General features: G+C 40.5%; 2 protein-coding genes across 2 annotated transcripts; both read right to left on the reverse strand.

The window, feature by feature from the left end:
* Positions 1 to 1,294: 1,294 nt before the first annotated feature.
* LOC130464394 (uncharacterized) lies at positions 1,295 to 1,839 on the reverse strand. The gene is made up of 3 exons (XM_056833940.1): positions 1,813 to 1,839; positions 1,699 to 1,763; positions 1,295 to 1,607 (listed from the first exon to the last, which is right to left on the reverse strand). The coding sequence occupies exons 1-3, from the start codon at positions 1,837 to 1,839 to the stop codon at positions 1,295 to 1,297; spliced, it is 405 nt and encodes a 134-aa protein (XP_056689918.1).
* A 2,149-nt stretch (positions 1,840 to 3,988) lies between these two features.
* On the reverse strand, positions 3,989 to 10,065 carry LOC110803485 (protein HLB1-like). Its single transcript, XM_056833946.1, has 11 exons — positions 9,994 to 10,065; positions 9,623 to 9,673; positions 9,493 to 9,522; positions 9,296 to 9,358; positions 9,105 to 9,170; positions 8,820 to 8,948; positions 8,407 to 8,442; positions 7,705 to 7,824; positions 6,111 to 6,296; positions 5,722 to 5,794; positions 3,989 to 4,174 (listed from the first exon to the last, which is right to left on the reverse strand). The coding sequence occupies exons 1-11, from the start codon at positions 10,063 to 10,065 to the stop codon at positions 4,053 to 4,055; spliced, it is 948 nt and encodes a 315-aa protein (XP_056689924.1). The 3' UTR covers positions 3,989 to 4,052.
* Between the last annotated feature and the right edge of the window lie 13,288 nt (positions 10,066 to 23,353).

Genomic DNA, 23,353 nt, shown 5'->3' on the forward strand with positions numbered 1-23,353 from the left:
TTATGGAAGGAAATGTCGAACACCATTATGTTGGAGTGATATTGATGAGGCACGTGTTATAGGACCAGAATTGATTCAAGAAACTACTGACAAGATTCGTTTAATCCAATCAAGAATGATGGCAGCACAAAGTAGGCAAAAGAGTTATGCGGACCAACGAAGAAGACCACTAGAGTTTGAGGTTGGAGATCACGTGTTCTTGAAAATTTCGCCAACGAAAGGAATAATGAGATTTGGTCAAACGGGAAAGTTGAGCCCAAGATACATCGGGCCATATGAGATACTAGAAAGAGTAGGTGCAGTAGCATATCGACTAGCTTTACCAACCGACTTGGAAAAGGTGCATAATGTGTTCCACGTGTCGATGTTAAGAAAATAAGTTCCTGATCCTAGCCATGTGATTACGCACGAACCCTTGATGTTGCGAAACGATTTGACTTACGAGGAGAAACCAATTGAAATTCTAGAACGAAGAGAAAAGCGACTTAGAAGAAAAGTAATTCCAATGGTTAAAGTCTTGTGGGCCAATCACTTAACATCTGAAGCTACATGGGAAGTCGAAGCGCAAATGATCGAGAGCGAAATATCCCCAGTTATTCGTTTAGAAACGATAAGATGTGTGAATTTTAATATGTTATTTGAATGATTATGTTATAATGATATTCCGCCATGTTTGTATAGCGAATAGAACGAATAAGTATGAATTGTATGATTTCTATGAATGGCTAGTTCTACTGAGCTCCAGTTTCGAGGACGAAACTATTTCTAAGGGGGTAAGGATGTAATACCCCGAAATTTTAAATTCGATTTATTAATGTTAAAAACATTTATTAACTTGATTCCGTTTTAATTAAATTACGAATAATCGAATTTCGTTATTTTAATCGTTTTTACGATTTATTTTAAACGACGAATTTATAAACTGAAATTATTTATTTTTCGTTAACGCTAATTATTTATTTATAAGGAATTATTTTAAGCAATTTCCGAAAATTAATTATAATTTCTGAATTTTTGCCAATTATTGTGAAATTAATAAAAAAAAAAAAAGGAAAAATTTATTTTGCTTGCTCTCCACGTATAAACCAGGAAGTCAATACTTCCTTCCTTCCCTCAAATTCTGTCCAAGTTCACTCCTTGGAGCCCAAGCAATGCACCTTGTTCTTCACTCTTCTTGATTTTAAATCAGACCACCAATTCCCATTTTGTTTCCTCAACCAAAATCAATTCTCAAAGATGAAAATTATTCCTCCTTGTTTCTCCATCGTTCGAACCACCACCAACAACAACCACCTCAACCACCACTTCCACCATCACTTAACTTCGCTGCAACCACCTCCCGCATCACCCTGACCACCGCCCACCGCCACACACGCACCACCGTCCTCCGCTCTCCTCCTCCCACGCAACCCCTGCCTCTCCCCTGCTCCCTCTTCCCCTTTCCCTGTTCGCGCACCCTTTTCCTCCCCCTTGAGCCGTCGCTGTCAGCCACCACCAGCACCACTCTACTCCTCCGACCACCATCAACAACCACGTCCACCAAACCATCACCCAGAACCACCCCGTCGTCCTCCCTCTCCCTCGCACCTTCCCCTCCCCTGTTTCCCCTGTTTCGCAAATCACCACCCCCCCCCTTAACTGATGCGCCGCCGCTCCACCACCGTCACCATCGCCGTCGCATCGACCGGCGTCACCCACCCCAACCGGCCTCCCTTCCTCCCTCCTCTTTCTCCTCCTCCTCGTTCGTTCCCTTCCCCTTGCCCCTGTTCGTGCCCCATTCAAAAAAAAAGGGAATCAGTTTCTTTGTGAAACCTGATTCTTATCCTCCCTCAAACCCATATTAAATTGGGCCAACTAACCATTTGGGCCTTTGGTAAGACCAATCTGAATTTTCAGATTTTAAATTTAGCAATATTTATGTTTTAATAATTTTTATGATATAATTATTTACTAATAAATTGTTATTATTTTCAGGTTTAATTATCAAATATCGATTTTACTAAAATAAATTACTTAGCCTGAATTAACAAAAACGGAATTTTTAATATTATTTACATGAAAATCAATTATAAAATATATATGTATTTCGATTGAAAATTCGATTAATAATAACATTTTCGTTAAATTTCGAAAGTATAATTTTATTAAAAATTCGTTATTTATATTAAAACTCGTTATTTATAAAATTCATTACTTATAAAATTTATGATTTTATAAAATATTGATTTTAAATTATATTATCGATTTAAATAAAATAAGTTACTAAATGGATTTATCAAGGACAAAATTTAAATAAGATTTTCGTGTAAATTAATTAAGGAAAATATATATATTTCGATTGAAATTTCAATTAATTATATTCTTCACTAAAATTGGCGTTTGATTATATTTTCATTAAAACTATGAAATTATATATTTCTTTTAACATTATTATTAGAAAATTGGTTAATTATAAAGTTTCGAAATTATTAAGTTAAATTATTTATCATTTTGGTACTAATTCAATTATTTATTATTTTGAAAGAAATTGGACTCGGAGCTCAGGACGAACGAACCACGAAAATCCTTAGCAAAGTCGTGGAAGTGAGGTAACGGCTATTGCTAGTACCCGCAATCCCCTTATAAATATGATTTATGAAATTATGACGTTATGATTGAATTTATGAATTAAATGTTTTGATGTGTTTTATGGATTGTGGGATGAAATATGATTTGTTTGAATTGTTTATTATAATATGATTTGATTGAGTTTTCTCATAAAATTATGTTTATGCAATGCTTTGAAAGAAATGATATGTTTATTGATCCCAGGATCAAAATGATGTTTTATGATCTAAAAAGAGTTATGTTGTTTCAACTGAAATACAATCCAAGGCTTAGTAAAAATACATAAAACATGATAAATGAAAGTGAAAGACATAGTTTGTCTGGCGGTAAATAAACTACCATCTTCCTATCTACCGGTCATGCATGCACCACAGACACCTGTCCACCCATGGATCATGAGCCCAGGCTCCCATGGTTTATGAGCCCAGGCTAAGGGCCCAGGCCCATGTTACGATGATGAGCCCAGGATCTTATGGGCCCAGGCCCAGTGGAGAATTCCTTCACGGTTCGTACTTGCCGACAACTAGCATGTTAAATTGCAAAGTTTATGAATGAATTAAATATGATGTTTCATTAAATGTTTTACCTATTCTATTCTCCCTGTGTTATTAAATAAAATGAATTGAAATGAATTTACGCCGCTAGAATAGTTCGTTACTGAGTCTTGGGCTCACCGTTTTTGTTTTCTGTTTTAGGTACTGATGGGGATGATGGACACGAGTAGTGGCGAGGAATTTCAATTTAATATTATCCACCTAGTTTATGGTTACAGTTTTAATAGTTTAATAGTTTTAATTAAAGACTTTTAGTAAGTTCACTAGTAGAAAAAACCCTTATTGCAGCGGGCTTTTAGACCCCTGTTGCAGCGTACATCGTATGCTGCAACTGGGGGGCCTGCAACAAGTCTGAACTTGTTGCAGCGTACAATGTTCGCTGCAAAAAGTGATTTGTTGCAGCGGGCTTTTAGATGTACGCTGCAACAAGTGCCAAAAAATTGGCAAAATTTTGGACTTGTTGCAGCGTACATATATATGTACGCTGCAAAAGACTCAACTTTTTGCAGCGTACATTTATTTGTACGCTGCAACAAGTCTGAATTACTCAATTTTTTGCAGCGTACATTTATTTGTACGCTGCAACAAGTCTGAATTTTTGCGAAATTTTTTTCCCTTGTTGCAGCGTACAACATATATGTACGCTGCAAAAAAGCACTTTTGGCGGGAAAATTCTAATTTTGTTTAGGGATACCTAGAGTGCCTTGCACCAAATATAGAAACCTGTCAAAACAATAATAGAATAACGCAACCTGTATAACAAATAAAAAAACAACAATTGGAGTTTTGTATACTATATATCCCAAAACCAAAGTGCACATATTACATTTAAATATATGTTCCAATTTCAACATAAACATACATTTTAATATAAAATTTATTCTATAACAACTAAACCAACTCGATCAAGCGCGCTAAAGCCAATAATAAATACTTGTTGGTAAAAAACTTAGCCCATTGCTCACGAACCACATCAAATTCCTCGCATAAGGCGCAATCCTCGGAGTGTAGACCTTTACAAAAACAGAAATTTAAATTAAACATTAGATTAAATACAAATTAAATATCACATTTTAACATTCAAGAAACTAATGACAATGTCCTAATAGTCTAAAATGAGTCCTTAAGTTCTTTAGTTCAAAGTTGGGAGCGAAAATGTCATTTTAGCCTAAATATGACCTATAACGACCCAATGAGCCTATAGGTGCATAAATAGATTGGAACGAGTCTTAGATCGTTAAAATTATGCATATTAAAGATGTAATAAGTTTTAAATGAGTCCTTATGTTCTTTATTTTAAAGTTGGGAGCGAAAATGCCTTATTTTAGCCTAGATATGACCTATAACGATCAAACAAGCATTAAATGGGTATAAGTAGATTAGAATAAGTCCTAGAAACTCAAAACTAAGCTTATTAATCATATAATAATTTAAAAATGAGTCCTTAGGTTCTTAAGTTCAAAGTTGGGAGCGAAAATGTCATTTTAGCCTAAATATGACCTAAAACGACACAATGAGCCTTAAATATGCATAAATGGATTGGAACGAGTCTTATAAAGTTAAAATTATGCATATTAAACATGTATTAAGTTTAAAATGCGTGCTTAGGTTCTTTATTTTAAAGTTAGGAGCGAAAATGCCTCATTTTAGCCTAAATATGACCTATAACTATCAAACAAGCATTAAATGTGCATAAACAGATTAGAATAAGTCTTAGAAACTTAAACTAAGCATATTTATCATATAATAAGTTTAAAATGAGTCATTAGGTTCTTAAGTTCAAAGTTGGGAGCGAAAATGTCATTTTAGCCTAAATATGACCTAAAACGACACAATGAGCCTTAAATGGGCATAAATGGATTGGAATGAGTCCTAGAAAGATAAAACTAGAATATAAAACATTTAGTAGGTTTAAAATGAGTCCTTAGGTTCTTTAGTTCATAGTTGGGAGCGAAAATGTCATTTTAGCCTAAATATGACCTACAACGACCTAATGAGCCTTAAAGGTGCATAAATAGATTGGAACGAGTCTTATAAAGTTAAAATTATGCATATTAAACATGTATTAAGTTTAAAATGAGTGCTTAGGTTCTTTATTTTAAAGTTAGGAGCGAAAATGCCTCATTTTAGCCTAAATATGACCTATAACGATAAAACAAGCATTAAATGTGCATAAATAGATTAGAATAAGTCTTAGAAACTTAAAACTAAGCATATTTATCATATAATAAGTTTAAAATGAGTCATTAGGTTCTTAAGTTCAAAGTTGGGAGCGAAAATGGCACTTTAGCCTAAATATGACCTATAACGACACAATGAGCCTTAAATATGCATAAATGGATTGGAATGAGTTCTAGAAAGTCAAAACTAAGCATATAAAAAATTGATTTCCTCAGGAAATTCTTCATAATATACATTGATTTCTGTGATTAAACATTTCTATGCTACACAACCCAATTAAAAGGGAAAAGAAAGCGTACCGATAATACAATTAATACATTTAACAAAGAGTCAAAGACTAATCATCCAGTGATTACACCAGCCAAAACATCACTCTTACCTCGAGCAAAAATTGTGTAAACTAAACGAATTGCATCCAGCCAACCATCCAAAGATTCCCACGAGTCAGCTACCTAAGATGTCCAGTGAGAGAATAGCAGCGTTATAAGGCCAAATTTCCAGTTATCGTCATAACAAATTGAGAAACAATCAAGGACCGCTATGGAAAGAGCCGGCTACCCTTGTGAATGTTAAGCTTATGCATTTAGTTTGTTTCGTAATATATGTAATGGTCTATAAGGACCTTAATTTTTTGTTTAGTTTGTAAAACTTTTTCATTTCAGTAAATTTAACCCTATGTCAAAATAAAAAAATAAAAAGACATTGAGGAAAAAGAATCATTGAGATGTATGGAAAATGCAGATATAAAAGGTAAAAGAAGTTGCTAACCAAGTATACAGGTCCGTGTATTGTGTCAATGAAGAGTCCAGCCCCAGGTGGTAAAGTAAGATCAGCAGATGCTGACACTGAAACAATGTCAGGGATGTCAACTTTGACGGCTCTATTTTTTATATTTGGCCCATCTACTTGCTTGCTAGAAAGACTCTGCCGTGATGTCTTTTGTTCGGATACAATCTGCATTAGAAAGGGGTGGTTCAGTAAGAAACATTACTTTCAACCATCCATCAGATTGCACAATGGTCAAATATCTCAACATATCTCCATAATCTATACCATTATCCAACTGCCTGAGTCAAGATGAATGTCATGTCTCCACATATAATTGAGAAAATCTCAAGAGATATCTATCTTAGTTACACACAGCAATAGATAGGTCCCCATAAATTTTAGAAAACCAATTAAAGAAACTACCATATAACAAGAACTTGATAGCTCTCCATCGCAAGTATCCATAGGTGAAAATTCCAACTAAAGTAACTTTCAGATGCTAAATCAACCCCAAGGATGAAACGAGTACAATACAGTATCCTTGCAAGTTTCTCAAGTCAAGATAGAGAAAGGGAGAAAGAGAGGCATTGCTAACTTCACTGCAAGACGTTGGAAAACAAAGACAAACAACAATCAATATAATTTGGGAAATTCTACATGGTGGTCTACTGGTTTGGAAAATTTTACATGGTGGAAAATAAATAAATTAAAGGGACCCAAAAAAATTATTGTTCTGCAAAAACGATCTATTTATAGAAGTTAAATTGTTGAATATAAACGAGGTTGGACTGGGGAAGCTGTTGCTGGAGAGGCCAAGCCGATTTCTCCGAGTCAGCTTTGTCAGATCCATGAGAAGAAGAAGAAAAAGACATCTCGATTCTTTTGATGTTGCCAAGTTTACATTTGAATTGGTTGGCTGGTTCGCTGAACAGATTGGCTGGGGAATAGCTCGTTGATAGCTAAACTGGCTTGCCGGCGGAGACGTGGGCTGCGTGTGGTTGTTGCCTTGTTGGTGAAGATGGAGAGAAGAAGTGGTGAGATTGGGTGGTAGAGTGGTGGGTGCGGTGGTGGGGTCAGGTAGCGCGATGGGGTTGGACTGGTCGGTGGGGTCAGGTGGTGGCGTGGGGTGGTTAGGTTGGTTTGGATGGTGGGTGGTGGTGGGAGACTTGGAGTGAGGTGTATTAACTAGAGGGTAGGTTAGTAATTATATTTAGGGTCAGAAATATGGTAAATTAGTGGTGGGTTAGCCATAACTTTAGTTGATAACGACACTTAGTGTATTAAGCCATTACCAAGAAAATGAAACTTTTTAGTTTCCACCATGTAGAATTTCCCAAACGAAGAGGTCAGGATGTAGAACTTCCCATATAGTTTTTATCAAAGAAATGTATTTGTTACTATATGAAAAGATATCACATGGAAAGATGTTTAGAAAAATAGGATTATTTAGCTAAACAATGCTCTAAACGCAATGCAACTGAGCCATGGAAAGCACAACACCTGAAGTGTCTGATTAAATATTGCCTGTCTAACATCCTGGAGTGTCTGATTAAATATTCACTTTCCTTCCCAAGCCAGGAGATAGTGAAATTACCTGATAAAGACCCTCATGGTTAAGGACAAATTGTGTCCGCTTCCAATCACTATGGGGGCCTATTGGATTTCCTGGAGGTGGAGCCGTCAGATATCCCACTTTAAGATAGGGCAAAGGAAGCTGAAAAATAGATAAGAGAGATTTAGAACAAATCATGACTTAACACACTGCAAAAGGAGAAGCCTTGTGTTAACGTCAGGGAGCAACACAAACCACTATATATGAAAATGCATAAAGGTGCATGTTTTGTCTGCAAGAACATTTCCTCTTCCCCCCCCCCTCCCCCCCTCCCCGCCCTCTTCCTTGAAACACTGGATTATCTCCAGAAGCAACTAGAGTAGAGAACTAAATCAAACAAATATCAATTGAACCATAATTTCTGTCCCTAAAAGGTCAAGCTTCGGAAACAGAATTTTAAGGAACGTCTCTACTATATTCCTTGATATGTTTTCACTTGACATTCATGAAAGGTGAAAGTTGATCAAAGCTCTGGGAGTGTCCTTAAACATACACAAAGTACTTGATAATTTGATTCGGGTAAAGCCGTAAAGGGATTACCTATTGAGGGGTGGGGAGAGGGTCAAACTAGCATTGAGGATAACTAAATGGAAAGTAGAATGTGGTTTTTACAGTCACGTAAAATGCTGAAATGTAACTAGAACTATGTACACTTTCTGTTGATTTTATGTAAAGCACTCTTACCATAGAACGGACTAGCCTCAGTGCACTGCGGTAGACCTACAAGTTTAAAAGCAAAACCAAAAAAACTGTCACAATTACAACTCAACAAGAAACCTCGTCAGAGAAAACAGATATGATGCAACTGTTTGCAATAGGAATACATTGGCCTAACATAATGATTTTGCGTTATAATTTTTCCTTGCATTTCTCCAATAATATTCTGAGCTTGAAAGTTGTATCAGGATGAAAAATACAAAGCGCAAGAGCCCAATAGGTCCAATTTCAAGAGACAAAAAAACACCCACCAAGAATTCTACCAAAGCAGATTTAGGAAGGTTGAGGTGTATACAAGCCTACCCGCATCAATGTTTCGTGAGGACCGCTGAAGAGGCAGGGAGGGTGAAGATGAGAAACCAGAATTGCAGAGAGCTTACCGAGTAATTTGGCTTCAATGCGTGAGCAGCTGCAATATAGACAGCGCACTGACTATACAAGTCATTGGGCGAAATATCATTATGGCTGACTGATCCCCCGATTCTTAGCAAGTCCTCGGCTAAGCCATACTGCAAAACCAAAATATACATAACTCACCTTATCATCCGATCTCAGTGACCGTGTAACCCTTCAATACAACACAATATCCAGATGATAATAATAAAAGAAAGAAGAAAGCACTGGACAAGCATTGCTAAAACAGAAAAGAATAATTGAGGACTAACCAAAACAGTTCCGAGGTTGTAAATAGCCCTATGAAAGTCAAACTGCAACTGAATTGCTGCACGGAACTGCATCAAGGTATATTACAGAGAATCAAATAATAGTGAAGATTCAATAATATTCATAATTTCGTATGTAACCCACACCTAAAATCATTTAGTTATCTTGAGTTTATCAAGTAATATGTTTGCACCTTACTAATTGCCGTCTTAACAATGTTATGCTTTTCCTTAGCAGGGACTATCGCACTGAGTTCCTGTATCACAAAACAGGGAATGGTAAAGCCAAAGTCTGAGAGCATTGTATTGCCACTAACTTTCTAGTGTAAAAAAAATGCACTTCTCAGCCTTTCCTTTCTGCATTTCTCACTGTATAGATGAGAAATATTACCTGCAGTGCAAGTCCCCAGTTGTTAAGCGCCTGGAAAGGAACAATGAGATTGTTACAATGACAAAAATGAACAGAAATCTAAAGAATTGTAGTAAAAAGATAAAATAGCCAAATACAAAAAGAAAAAAACCTGGGGACTATTCCAATTCAACTGCACAGCTTTTCCGTAGTAATCTGTGGCCTGAAAGGAAGATAATTAGGTCATAAGGTCTACTTAAATAATACAAAGCAAAAGCCTAAATATTCTACTTTCATCATTTCATAATGAGTTAATATTTCCAAACACCCATAATTTGTAAGAAAATAGCATCAATTGTGTTCTTGGTACATCCAACAATAAGTGAACGTCAAATGAACAACTCAGAGAAAAGGTCACCACTTTGCTTCAGAGATTTATGATCAATACAGCTTCTGGAAATGATAGGATGAAAATACAACAAGACCATAAAAAATGAAGGTAAAGAATTATAACATGAAAAATCACATTTCAATAGTACGTACAATGCAATTAACAACAGTCAACCCACCTCCCCTGCTCCACCCCACCACGACCGCCACCACCACCACCACCATTCTCTAATTCCAACACCGCCCCATCTTTATCTATGAATAAACCCTAAAAAACGAATTGAACAAACCCTAAAAACGAATTGAACAAACGAATTGAACCGTAAAAACGAATTGAACAAAAGAATAGAACAAACCCTAAAACGAATTGAACAAACAAATTGAACAAAACCTAAAACGAAGCACAGAACTCAAAAAAATGAATTGAACAAAACGGCATCTGCAGAGGAGGCGAGAAAAGAGACCCACCGGCGACTGGCGAGGAGGCCAGAACCACCGACGACTCGACGAGGAAGCTAGATTGATGACGCAGGAATGGTTTTTTTTTTGAGGGGGGCGACGCAGGGAAAGCTATGGGGAAGAAGAAGGGAGTTGAGCGCGCGCGAGAGCTGAAGTTTTGAGATGCTTAATTTGTTCTGAATTACTCCGTAGTATAATATTGCAGCGAATTTTTTTATCCGGGTTATTGCAGGGGGCTTTTAAATGTACGCTGCAATAAAAACGGGCTATTGCAGGGGGCTTTTAAAATGTACGCTGCAACAAACACTTTTGCAGGGAACAATTAAATTGTCCGCTGCAACAACCATTTAAATGGTTTGACCCGCGTTGACCGACTAGTTGTTGAAGCGTATTAATACATGTACGCTGCAACAAGGGGGCTTCAACAGGGGTTTTTTCTACTAGTGGTTATGCACTTTTATTTAGATAATATAAAGGATTATTATATATATATATTTTGGAGTATTTAATGGCTTATGATTGATGTTTGCCTTGTAATTTCCAAAAAGGGAAGTTACGGCAGGTAATGTCCCGACCAATTAGGTTAATTCCGCTGCTAATTATGCTTTAATTATTGAATTAGAGGTCGGGGCGTTAATTCATCAGCTACAAGGGACAGGATGCGTTCTGTTCGACTTTTGGGTCGATTGCGACAGAACGCCGGATCAATTTCGCAGCGTGAGGCGAGGCTTAAGGCTAGAGTCAATACTCAGGTTATGGAATTGTGTGTTCTGTTGTCCTTTTCACGTCGGCTTTAGGGGTCTATTTATAGGAAAAAGTGGCGTAGAAAGATAGAGTTTCAGGAATATGAATACGAAACGGATTAGGCGCCCAGCACTGGGCGTCAAAGATTTCGGCGCCCAGGGCTGGGCGTTGAAAATAGGATATTGGCAGAATTCTTTGTCAGATTGGACTCTAGAGTACGGAGTCCATTAAGAGACTTAATCCGAGTTATTTGGTGCGTATCAATTTACGACGGAATGCGTCTGGGCCCTTTCCGAACTCTAGGTTCGTTATGAGTTTAATTAATACGTTAACTCTTTTGTCGAATTGCGATAGGAATAGAATTCCTTTTACAATTTCTATCTCTTTTAGTACTTATGTTGGAGTGCAACACCTAATTCTGACAGGTTTCTATCTTTTTTATTCTTACTACTTTTAGCAATTACCTTTTACGGCAGCTACTATTTTTAGCAGGTTTCTAAAAATGGAAGCTTTGGCTGAAAAGAAAGGGTGATTTGAGATTCGTTATTTTATAGGAGATGCGTTGCCAAGTGGAGATTTATGTTCTCATCATCGAACTTTCCCTTTCGGGAATGGGGACAAAAGTAGGTGTCTACAGTTGCAAATGGGCCTAGTTGATTTCTGGCGTGCCTTGGGGGATGCTCAAAGGAGGAGGGGCGTTAAATCCCGACTTCAGGCTCTGTTGGAGTGGTGGTGGGATACCACCAACACTTTTCATATGGCATGGGGGGAGATCACCATTACCCCTTTCGAGTTTGCTATGATCACGGGCCTTCCCTTCTCTGAGAGAAACATGATTTTTGATTCCGATTTGAAGTGGTATTCGAGCGGTGTTAGGGAGTTGATCGGCCCTGTTGTGACGGTGATCATGGCCACCATCCGCGGTGCGGACATATCTGCGGAGCAGAGGGTTCGACTCTTCCTTCTGGCTCTTGTGAATAGAGTGATGGCCCCGAGCAGGAATAGCCGGGTGCTGGTTGGCATCCTGGAAGCTTTAAGGGACTTGAGGGCTGTTTCGAGCTTCAATTGGGGTGGTCTTGCATACAACCACCTTTTGTACGAAATGAAGTATGCCTCTCGGACTTCACTGGAGAGCAAGGAGAGCATTGTTGCTTTATGGAGCGTGCTGGAGGTATTCAAGACTCCTTGTACTTTGTATTTTGTACTTGTATGTTTGTCTCTTGAATCTTGTACACATAGGATTTGACCGATGCTTTTTCTTGCTTTTTTGAAGATTTGGATGTACGAGCATTTTCCAACTTTGGCGCCGGCTCGTACTGGGGTTGCGGCTTACCCGTATGCTGCCTCTTGGGTAGGAGCGGTGCGCAGCAGGGTGTCTTTGGCGACCTTCCGCAGAGCTTTGCGGGTTTTGCCTGTTGAGCAGGTATGCCTTTGTTCTGTCCTTTTTTTTTTTTGTATCTGTTGCACTTGTATACTTGTCTGAGTTTTCCGTTTTGTAGGTGGTTTGGTGTCCTTTTGCTGGTGCGCCTACACCGACTTCGGCCATGCAGGCTCACTTCTAGTCTGGACGACTGGTCTTGCTCCCGGGGGTATATCGCCATATGTGGTATCTGGGGGAGCGAGTGTCTCTTCAACATAGTACGAGAGACAGGCTTATCCCTAAGGACCCACCGGAGACCATGTTATCAAGGATTAAAGATGTTGCCCAGTTCTATTTGGATGCCATGGAGGCTGGGGGCAAGTCCATTTGTCTCCCTTCGGAGAATTTTGTAGATAGGAGAGGCAGACATGATGGCCTTCTGAAGAGGCTTGCGCCACCTGTACGCTTCATACTGCCGGTGAGCTTTTAAATTTGTATCTTGTACTTTTGTATTCTTGTATTCTTGTATTCTTGTATTCTTTTATTCTTGTATTCTCTGATCATTGTATGAATGTTTGTAGGAGGAGGAGATCGACCCCGAGGATATTCCCTATGTTGACAAGGTTATCCGCTATGTTGATTCGGACGGGGAGCATGTGGAGGTTACCGTTCCTGTGGCTCCTCCTCCACATCGGAGGTCGTACGATGTTGTACCGGAGCATTATGCAGCTGTAAGTACCTGTTATATTTTCATGAAACTGATTGTAACCTTGTATCTGGAAATTGATTTTTGAATCTTGTATGCAGGCGCCTCGGGCGAGAGTACGTCGCTGGATGCTTCCTATTGATTCCCTGAAGAGGCATTGTGTCAAGCTGACCCAGAAGCTTACTGGCCGGGACAGAGAGGTGCATTCATTGACTGTGAGGTTTTGTATTCTTGAAGCTTGAACATGGATGACTGATTCTTGAATTTTGAATTTTTTATAGGAGCGTTGTCGAGGCCGCAGAGGTTCCGTGGACAGGGAGCCCCCGGTGGAGACTTCGAGAGGGCAGGACGGAACGAGCTTAGGTCTGGGTCTGGCTTCTGGTACTAGTACTTATCAGAGGCATTCTGATGCTGATAGGGAAGCTGTTCCCTTTACATATGTTGAGCCTACCAGGCATTCTGTTCGAGGTCCGGGCAGTTCGATGCCTTTTATGTCTCCCCTAGTACTTACTTCGGAGCGAGTAGCTCCCAGCCTTGGAATGCAGATTGTTGGGCTTATTGGCATGAGATGGAGCGGATGCGCCAGACCCAGGATTTTGAGATGCAGCGCCAGTTCATGTTGTTCCCGCAGCCTTATCAGTATCCTTCCCTTCAACATGGAACTTATCGTCCTCCCGGTACCCTTCGTATTTCGGAGCAGGAGCCTGTTACCCTGGGACGGAGCTGGACCAAGATCTGGAGCGCTATAGGAGCCGGAACAGGAACAAGGAGCATGTGGTTGATATTACGGCTGATGATGATTCGGATTGATCCTGCATGGTAGCGAGTTCCAGTTTGCCTTAATTGGATTTTTGTATGGTTTGTTTTTTAATGGATTTTGTAGCTTGTATTTAGAACTTGAATTTTGTATGGTTTTGAATTTGAAAGGTTTGGAATTTTTGGATTTTGTAGGGTCGAATTTGTATGCATTGTGTGTGCTTTTGAAATTTGTAGCTATATGTATGCATGCAAGATTTGCAAAAATTTGCTTATTTTTTCGGGTGTACATACCCACTATAAGCCCCCACTTTGACTGAGGTTTTTTTGTTAGAAAAAGCACAAGTCAAAGTATATTCAACTTTTGCTTATGCAGACTCTTGAAAAAAATTTGCCCATTTTTTCGAGTGTACATACCCACTATAAGCTCCCACTTTGACTGAGGTTTTTTGGTTACAAAAAGCACAAGTCAAAGTATATTCAACTCTTTCTTATGCATATGCAGACTCGACTTAGGACGCCGATCTAGGACTAGAATGCTTGAATTTTGAACAGATTGACCCGAAATCGGCCTGAAGCGCTGACTCAGACTGCTTGAAATTGCGCGGTTTGCGGCTTTGGAATCTTGAATAATTGAGGCTGCACTTAGCTTTCAAAAGCTATAAAGAGTACGTACTCGGAATAATAAAGGGGACGGTGGCCTCGTCCTTTTTGCAGTCCCCTGCGCCAGGCGTAGGCTTCGGCGTCCGGCGCCGGCGTACTACCATGAGGGCTGGTTTTTGTATAAATAGGGAGCTTTCCGGATCATACTTTGCATCAATCCTTCCCTGCTTTTCTTTGCATACTGCTTCCTCACGAAAAATAGGAAGGAAAATGGATATGTCTTTTGAAAATGCCTTGAACTCTTGGCTTGGTTCGCTAGGCAAGATGGAGAAAAGGGAGCTTGATGGCATGCATCTGGGGGTGCTCGCCTCCTTCCGGTTTGTAAAGCTTGATGTGCACTTCATTCTTGCTGCTCTGGAGGCTTGGGATCCAAATCATCATGTCTTCCGCTTTGGGAATAATGAGGTATGTCCCCTCCCTAAAGAGTTTAGTGCTATATTAGGTTGGCCCGTTATGATGGAGCCATGCATGCCTAGTGTTGAAGAACACTTTTTCTTGGGCTTTGAAAGATATTTGGGCTTGAAGCCCCCACTTTTGAGCGCTGTTGTACATGGCAGAGGGGTGGATTTGTCCCTTCTTGCTACTTACTTTGATGGGCTTGATGTCCCCAAGTTTTTCCGCTTGATGGCCTTGAGTTTTTGTATCTTTGCTCGCTTCCTCTTGTCGAAGCAGGGGTTTGGCAATGGCGACGCCTCCCTAATAGAGATTGTGGAGCAGTTTGCTAGTAGCCGGGACCCAATGCCACTTGTGATTGGCGAAACATTATAGGCCTTGATATGTTGAAGTCGGACCCCTCTTCTTTGCCGTCGGGAAGTTCGGTATTACTCCAAGTAAGGATCTGGAGCTTTCTTGTATATTTGAAATTGTACTTGAATTTTGAATGTTGAATTTTGAATTGCTTTTCTTGTATACTCCCCAAGGTCTGGCTTATGGAGAGACTCATGCTGGTGGCACCACCGGAGAACATGGAAAGCTATAACCGAAAAGGGTTCACTGTGCGGCCCATGATGTATGGCCGACTTTCATTGGATGAGTAGCGCTACGCACTCTCTGGGGTTGAATCTTGTATAAGGTGGGTAGTTCCTTGGTGGGAAATTACCGCTATGAGATATGCACCTGGCTCTACTGCTTTGAGGGTGCCGAGCCTCACAATGTTGGTCTTCTACTCGCCTACTCGAGTGATGAGACAATACGGCTTGAAACAAGAAATCCCGGACTGTGCTGAAGAAAATCTGAATCCCGTTGTGCTAAATGCTAATCGTCTTGAAGTTTGGAGGCGGTATTGGGTTGCCAAACCATTCTTGAATATTCAGTCCCCACCTGAGCCAGTTACTCTGTCTGCGGGGTATATTGTATGGATGAAAGGCCCAAGCCAAAGGGACATTTCTCTTTCCGGACCAGCAAGAGTCCGAGGTTCTAGGCCTAGACGCCCCGCATCAATTGATTATGAGGAAAGTGACGGGAGTGTGGCCCTTCCGGTGCTTGACCGATCTGAGTCCAAAGGAGGTTCGTCATCCTCCCGTCTTGGAAGACTAGAAAGTTCCTTCTCCCGCCGCTTGGGCAAGGGGAAGATTGATGATTGATTGCGGGAAAAGTCGGGGGATAGTACTCAAGGTGCCAAGACTCGAGAGCATAGTCGCCCGTCCCTAGATCTTTGTAGGCTAAATGTGTTTGAAGTTGCGTTAGCAAGAATTGTGTTTTGGAGTGTGTTTAGAAGATGCGTTTAGAAATTGTGTTTAGTGGAAGTGAAAAGGTTTTGAACTTTGCTTCACTTGATCCCAACCTTGTATTTGAATTATCTGTGAAGACTTTAGAGCCAAGTTAAAAGTTATTGTGTTAAATTCCGCTTGAACATGCTTTGCTTTGAATTCGCACATTTGGAATAAAGACAACAACAACAATTGAATTTTGAATTTTGAATTGCTTTTTAGGATGCCCTTAATTGAGGAAGTTTTGAAATTTTTTGTATTAAAGTGGTCGGGCCTCGGAATGAGGTTGCCTACGTGTCCCGTAAAGGAATCAGGCCGAACGTAGTTCTAACTTACAGAACTTTTTGAACTTGACTTTGAATTTTGAATCTAGGAATTAGACATAGAACTTCTTGAGCTGAGCGAGGTTCGTCAAAGAACGGAACTTAGTTCCATCGACATCCGTTAATTCGACTGCTCCCCCGGAGAGGATTTTCTTGACAATGTATGGTCCAGCCCAGTTGGGTTTGAATTTTCCCCTTGGGTCCATGACGCTTTTGCGAAGGGCTTTTAGGACAAGCTCGTCTTCCTTGGTGTTTCGGGTTCTGACCCTCTTGTTGAAATGTCTGGCCACTCGGCGCTGATAGACTTGTACATGGTGAGCGGCTTGAAGTCGACGCTCATCGAGCATGATTACCTCATCATATCTTGCTTGTACCAATGCAGCTTCTGGGATTTTGCTTTCGAGGACTATCCTTAGAGAAGGTATCTCCAGCTCGATAGGTTGTACTTCTTCCATTCCATGGACCAATGAAAATGGGGTTGCTCCCGTTGAGGTGCGAATTGAAGTTTGATATCCCCACAATGCAAAGTACATCTTCTGGGGCCAGTCCTTGTAATTGGTTGTCATTTTCATGATGATGGTTTTGACATTCTTGTTGGCTGCTTCGAATGCCCCATTAGTTTGCGGGTGGTAAGGCGAAGAACGGTGATGTTGAATTTTGTACTCGGTGAATAGATCTTCACACTCTCCTTGAGAATGGGTTCCCTGGTCACTAATGAACTCATGAGGAACTCCGTATCTGCATATGATGTTTTCTTGTATGAACTGGGCCTCTTGCTTGGAACCCAACACTTTGAATGACCTGGCTTCGACCCACTTAGTGAAATAGTCGATGGCGACCAGTATGAACTCATGACCCCCAGTGCCTGTTGGAGTGATTTTGCCGATGACGTCAATACCCCAAGCTGAGAATGGCCATGGTGATGAGTGTGAATATAGCAAGGACGGGGGAATGCGCTTTAGATTCGCACACTTTTGGCAGGTAGGACATTTTTTGACAAAGAAGTAGCAATCCCGTTCTAGGGTGGTCCAATAATATCGAGCCCTGACAACTTTGAGGGCCAACATCTTCCCATTCATGTGGGTACCATAGACTCCGGCATGTACGGTTTCCATGACTCTTTGTGCTTTGTGCCTGTCAACACATCGGAGATTGGGGCCACTATGGGACCTCTTATATAAAATGCCGCCTTCTACGACGAAATTGGCTGATTGTAGTCGTAAAGCCCTTTGACTCTTGCTTGAAAAGTGCAGGGGAAACTCATAGTTTCGTAAATACCTTTGAATGTCTGTAAACCAAGGCTCATCTCTGTCAGACTCAATGTCGTCAATAGCATGGACATATGCTGCTTCTTGACGTGTTTCAATTGTAAGTGGCATTTCAGCCTTGCCATTTGGAATGTTGATCATTGAAGCCAGCTTTGCTAGTGCGTCGGCGAATTGATTCTCCTCTCTCGGGAGGTATGTGTAGCGAAGCTCTTCTACTTGCTCAGACAGCTTTTCCAGGCAGGATTGGTAGGGAGCCAAGCTTTCGCTCCTTACTTTCCATTTGCCGGAAATTTGATTGATGATCAGGGAGGAATCTCCGTACACTCGAAGTTTCTGGACACCCAATGCTAAGGCGGCTTCCAGGCGCATAATGCATGCTTCATATTCTGCTGCATTGTTTGTGACGTTGAATTGCAGTTTGGCTGACATACGAATGTGGGTGCCGTCTGGGGCTACTAGAATTACTCCAACACCACATCCGTTTTGATTTGAGGCACCGTCAAAGTGCACCGACCAACTGTCGTCGCTTGTCATTAGATTTTCTCGTCGGGTAAGTCATAATCCTCCTCTTTTGCCTCGATGAGACAGTCGTCTAGGAAGTCTGAGACTGCTGAAACCCTTGATAGATTTTTGAGGGGTGTATTTGAGATCGAATTCTGCTAGCATGACCAACCATCTGGAAAACCGTCCCTTGAGAGCTGGTTTTTCAAATAAGTACTTGAGAGGATCCGCTTTGCTAATTACATGCATTTTATGGGAGAGCATGTAGTGCCATAGTTTCTTTTTGGCCTAAACCAAGGCGATGCTAAGTTTCTCGAGCTCAGTGTATCTGGTTTCGTACTCGATCAACTTTTTGCTTATGTAGTATACGACGCTCTCTTTGCCTTCAATCTCTTGGGCGAGCATGGCCCCTACTGCTGAATCTGTCGTTGTAAGGTAAAGCCTGAGGGGAATCCCTGGCATGGTTGGCTTTAGCACTAGCGGGTTGGAGAGGTAGTCTTTGATAGCGTCAAACGCATGTTGACAGTCCTCGTCCCAGACTTTGGGCTCACTTTTGCGGAGCTTTCGAAATACCGGTTTGCAGATCATAGTGAGCTTTGAAATGAACGTGCTGATGTATAATAGTTTGCCGAGGAACCCCCAAATTTCTTTCTCATTCGATGGCGGTTTCATCTCTAGAATGGCCTTGATTTCGAAGGATCAGCCTCGATGCCCCGAGAACTGATGACATATCTGAGCAACTTGCCTGACGTTACTCCGAATGCACATTTTTGAGGATTGAGCCTCATATTGTATTGCCCGAGCCTATTGAAGAATTTTCGGAGTACCGAGGTATGTTCATGTCGCTCTTTGGATTTGACGATCATGTCGTCGACATATACCTCGATATCCCTGTGAATCATGTCGCTCATGATGGCTGTGGCTGTTCTTTGATATGTAGCCCCCGCGTTCTTCAGTCCGAACGGCATAACTGTATAGCAATATGTACCACACTGGGTGATGAAGGTTGTCTTCTCCATATCCTCCTCTGCCATGTGAATCTGATTGTAGCCTGCATACCCGTCCATGAAAGAGAGTAAGGCATGATTTGCGGTGTCGTCAACCAAGATGTCGATGTGAGGCAATGGAAAACCGTCTTTAGGGCTGGCCCTGTTATGTAATCAACACACATTCGTACTTTGCCTTCTTTCTTTGGAACTGGGACGACATTTGCAATCCATTCCGGATATTTGGCTTCTCGAATAAACCCCGCCTCTAGCTGCTTAGAGACTTCTTCTTGAATTTTGAGGGAAACATCCGGTTCCATGCGACGGAGTTTTTGCTTGATGGGCTTTGAACCTGGGATGAGGGGAATTGTATGGTGACCGATGCTTGGATCAACCCATGGCATATAATGATAGGACCATGCGAAGACGTCTATGTACTCTGAAAGTAGCTTGATAAGATCATCCCGCTCTGCTTGAGATAGAATTAGACCAATCTGAAGTAGTTTTGGATCACTGCTGTTAGAAAGGTTAACTTTTTCTGTTTCCTCGATTATGGACGTCCTGTTTTCATGATTTTCAATAGCTTTTAGTATTTCAAGGTCAGTTTCTTGTGAAGCAAAGTTGTTTGGGTTAGAGGTGTGTTTTGAAATTGGACTTGAAGAGTATGAGGAAATTGAAGTATTATTGATATTGGCAATCATTACATCGACATCTTTAACTTGAAGGCCGGCCTTTAGAGGCTCTTGATTGATGCAAGACTCTAGCCCGAGACTCTTAGACTCATCACTAGACTCGGATCCCGACTTATCGGACTCGCTCATCATAGATCCTTTGCCCACAGTAATCTTGAACATTTTTCCATTTGGAGCAGAGATCTTGAGGGATTTCCTCCAGCCATTGACCATCATCTCACCTGGGGTAATCAGCTTAGATGGGTCAAAATCTTCGATTTGAGTGATCATTTGAACCATAGTATCTTCACGAATGATCGGTGTTACTTCTTGGCCGAACAAGAGACCAAAAGCTGATGAATTAAGGCATTCAGGGGTAGCCTTGTCTTGTCTTGGAGGGGCATCCTCGAGGAAGTGAAAGTCTTGAAAGTGTTAGGTTATGATACATATGAATAAACATAAATCATGCGGAAAAACCATAAAGCCAGGAAACATATTATTTACACATAATCATATAGCATAATTTAGGTGCATACACTTTGTAGCGTGCCCTCCCTAGCTGCGCCCGAACCGAACAAGAACAAGTCTATAGGACTCCAAGTGTCGTCCCTCCGTAGATAGTCCACAGCACGTCCGGATCCGCCTTAAGATTGACCAACTAGAATCGCCCTTAAGGTACTATAATTTTCGGCAATTATGGGCATGAATGTGACTGAATTTTTGCTCTCAAAAATCACTTTGAATACTTCAAAAACTCGTTATAAATTGTGAACCCAGGCCACATATTTATAGGGGTATGGAAAGAGAATTGGAATCCTACTAGGATACGAATTAATTAAATTAGAATCCTAGTAGAACTCTTATTTAATTAATTTATCTTTTAGGATTAGGAATTTAATCATTAAATGAATCCTATACGCTTTAGGTTTCGTATGTGAACACAAACACACACACGCACGCACAGCAGCCCACGAGGGGCGCCATGCGCGCGCAGGCAGCCCGCGATCATTCGCAGCCCACTGCCACGAGGCCTACACGCTGCCGCAGCCTTGGCGCGCGCTGGGCCTGCCTTGCGGTGGGCCTGGCGCAGCCTTGGCTGGTGCGTTGTGGCACGCTGGCTTGCTGGGCAATGGCCCGGGTTCGTGCTGGTCCTTCGTCTGGCAGGCCTCATCCGATGCTAATTCGTACGATACGCTTCCGATTAAATTCCCGATTCCGGAATTTATTTCCGATACGAACAATATTTAATATTTTCGATTCCGGAATTAATTTCCGTTTCGAACAAATATTTAATATTTCCGTTTTCGGAATTATTTTCCGATTCCGATAATATTTCCGATTCAGACAATATTTCCGATTCCGGCAATATTTCCGATTCCGGCAATATTTCCATTTCCATTAATATTTTCCGATACGTACCATGTTTCCGTTTCCGGTAACATCTACGACTTGGATAATATTTATATTTCCGATATGATCCATATTTCCGTTTCCGGCAATATCATCGTTTCCGGAGTATTCATTTCTTGCTTGTGACGATCTCAGCTCCCACTGAAACCAAGATCCGTCGATTCCGAATATCCATAGATGGAGTATTTAATGCCATTAAATACTTGATCCGTTTACGTACTATTTGTGTGACCCTACGGGTTCAGTCAAGAGTAAGCTGTGGATTAATATAATTAATTCCACTTGAACTGAAGCGGCCTCTAGCTAGACATTCAGCTCACTTGATCTCACTGAATTATTAACTTGTTAATTAATACTGAACCGCATTTATTAGACTTAATATTATATGCATACTCTGACCAAGGGCACTATTTCCTTCAGTCTCCCACTTGTCCTTAGGGACAAGTGTGCATTACCTAATTCCTTTGTCGCTCGATGCTTGCTCTTGAACATAAGGTAAGAGTTGTCATCCTTATTATGTTCGGAGGTGTTTCTCGGTTTCTGAGTTCAACTGATCAAATAAACAGATAATCATAGCCTATGATTCATCCGAGCACGGCCATGCATTTTACAGTTTCTAGCTCTCCGAGTGGCCTTGTACAACTTTTAAGCATCTCATCCCGATTTATGGGAGGACAATCCCAATCTTGCGATCTTGAGATTAGACTTCGTTTGATAGGTGATTACCTGAGCGTTGCCTTTATAGCCTCCTTTTACGGTGCGACGGTTGGTCAACGTCAAAGTAACCAGTTCTCAAACAAGTAATCTCAAATCACTCAGGTATTGAGGATTTAGTGTCTAATAATTTTAATGAAATTTACTTATGACAGATTTTCATCTCTTACAGTAAAGTTTCATAGGTCTGTCCGATACTAGTCTTCCCAAAGTAAGTATCTATGCAAATGATTACGACATTGCCATGTCCACATAGTTCAAGAAACAAAACTACTAGTCATCTTGCATTCTAGTCGTCTAACGTTTTCTATGCGTCCATCTTTATAGAAAACTCTGACCAGGGACCATTTTCAACTTTTGACATTCAAGTTCACTTGATAGACATTTCTTAGTCACAGAACTGGTCCTGGCAGTCTATCTTGAATATATCGTCAAATCTGAAGGGACTCATCATTTAATACTAAACCAAGATTAAATGGAATATGAAAATACATTTCATATATGATAAATTTTCAACCCCAATGTTTTACAACCATGGGCCTCAAACCCATCTTCTAAAACAGTTCATGGAATTTCAAAGCTATGCTTGATTTCTAGTGCTACAATGTGAGTGTTGCTTCTCACTTGTTGCATAGGTTTAGTTATTATGCTTTGCCAATCTTAATATCCTTTTCATCGAATGTTTTTCGAGATATGATGATAAGATCTTTTGAGTTTGTTTATTATGTGATCTAGTCTTTCTTGCTTCGATAGTGGTTCTACGCATTTTGCAATGAAGAACCATCAAGCCAGCAGACAGGTGATCTACACAAGTTCAGTGAAGAACTCTTTAAAACAACCCTGTTTTATTGCTTCTTAGGCAATAAGTACTTTTACTTCAACTGTTTAGGTTGCTAGTGATGCTTTGTTTGGATTTACTTATCCAAGCAGTTCACAGATATGCGGAAGACTTTCCAACTATATCTTGAACATAGAAATTATTATTTTTTTAATTTCTCACGCAACAACTCATGGTCTTCAATCCATGTTGCCATTTCAAAAACACGATGCTTTTTAGCTCGTCCTTGTCAATGGTTAACTCCAAAGGAATCTTGCTTGATCCTTTGCCAGTGTTTATGCGTGTAGCATCAATATTTAGCATATCTTTATTTCCTTGAATCAAGGACTATTCCTATGTACCTTTTCAAGTACCATAAGTATTCTTGATCTCAATCTAGTTGATCTTCACTTAGATCAATAGAGA

This window comes from Spinacia oleracea, chromosome 1, assembly GCF_020520425.1.
Source record: "Spinacia oleracea cultivar Varoflay chromosome 1, BTI_SOV_V1, whole genome shotgun sequence".
Classification (NCBI taxonomy): Eukaryota; Viridiplantae; Streptophyta; class Magnoliopsida; order Caryophyllales; family Amaranthaceae; genus Spinacia; species Spinacia oleracea.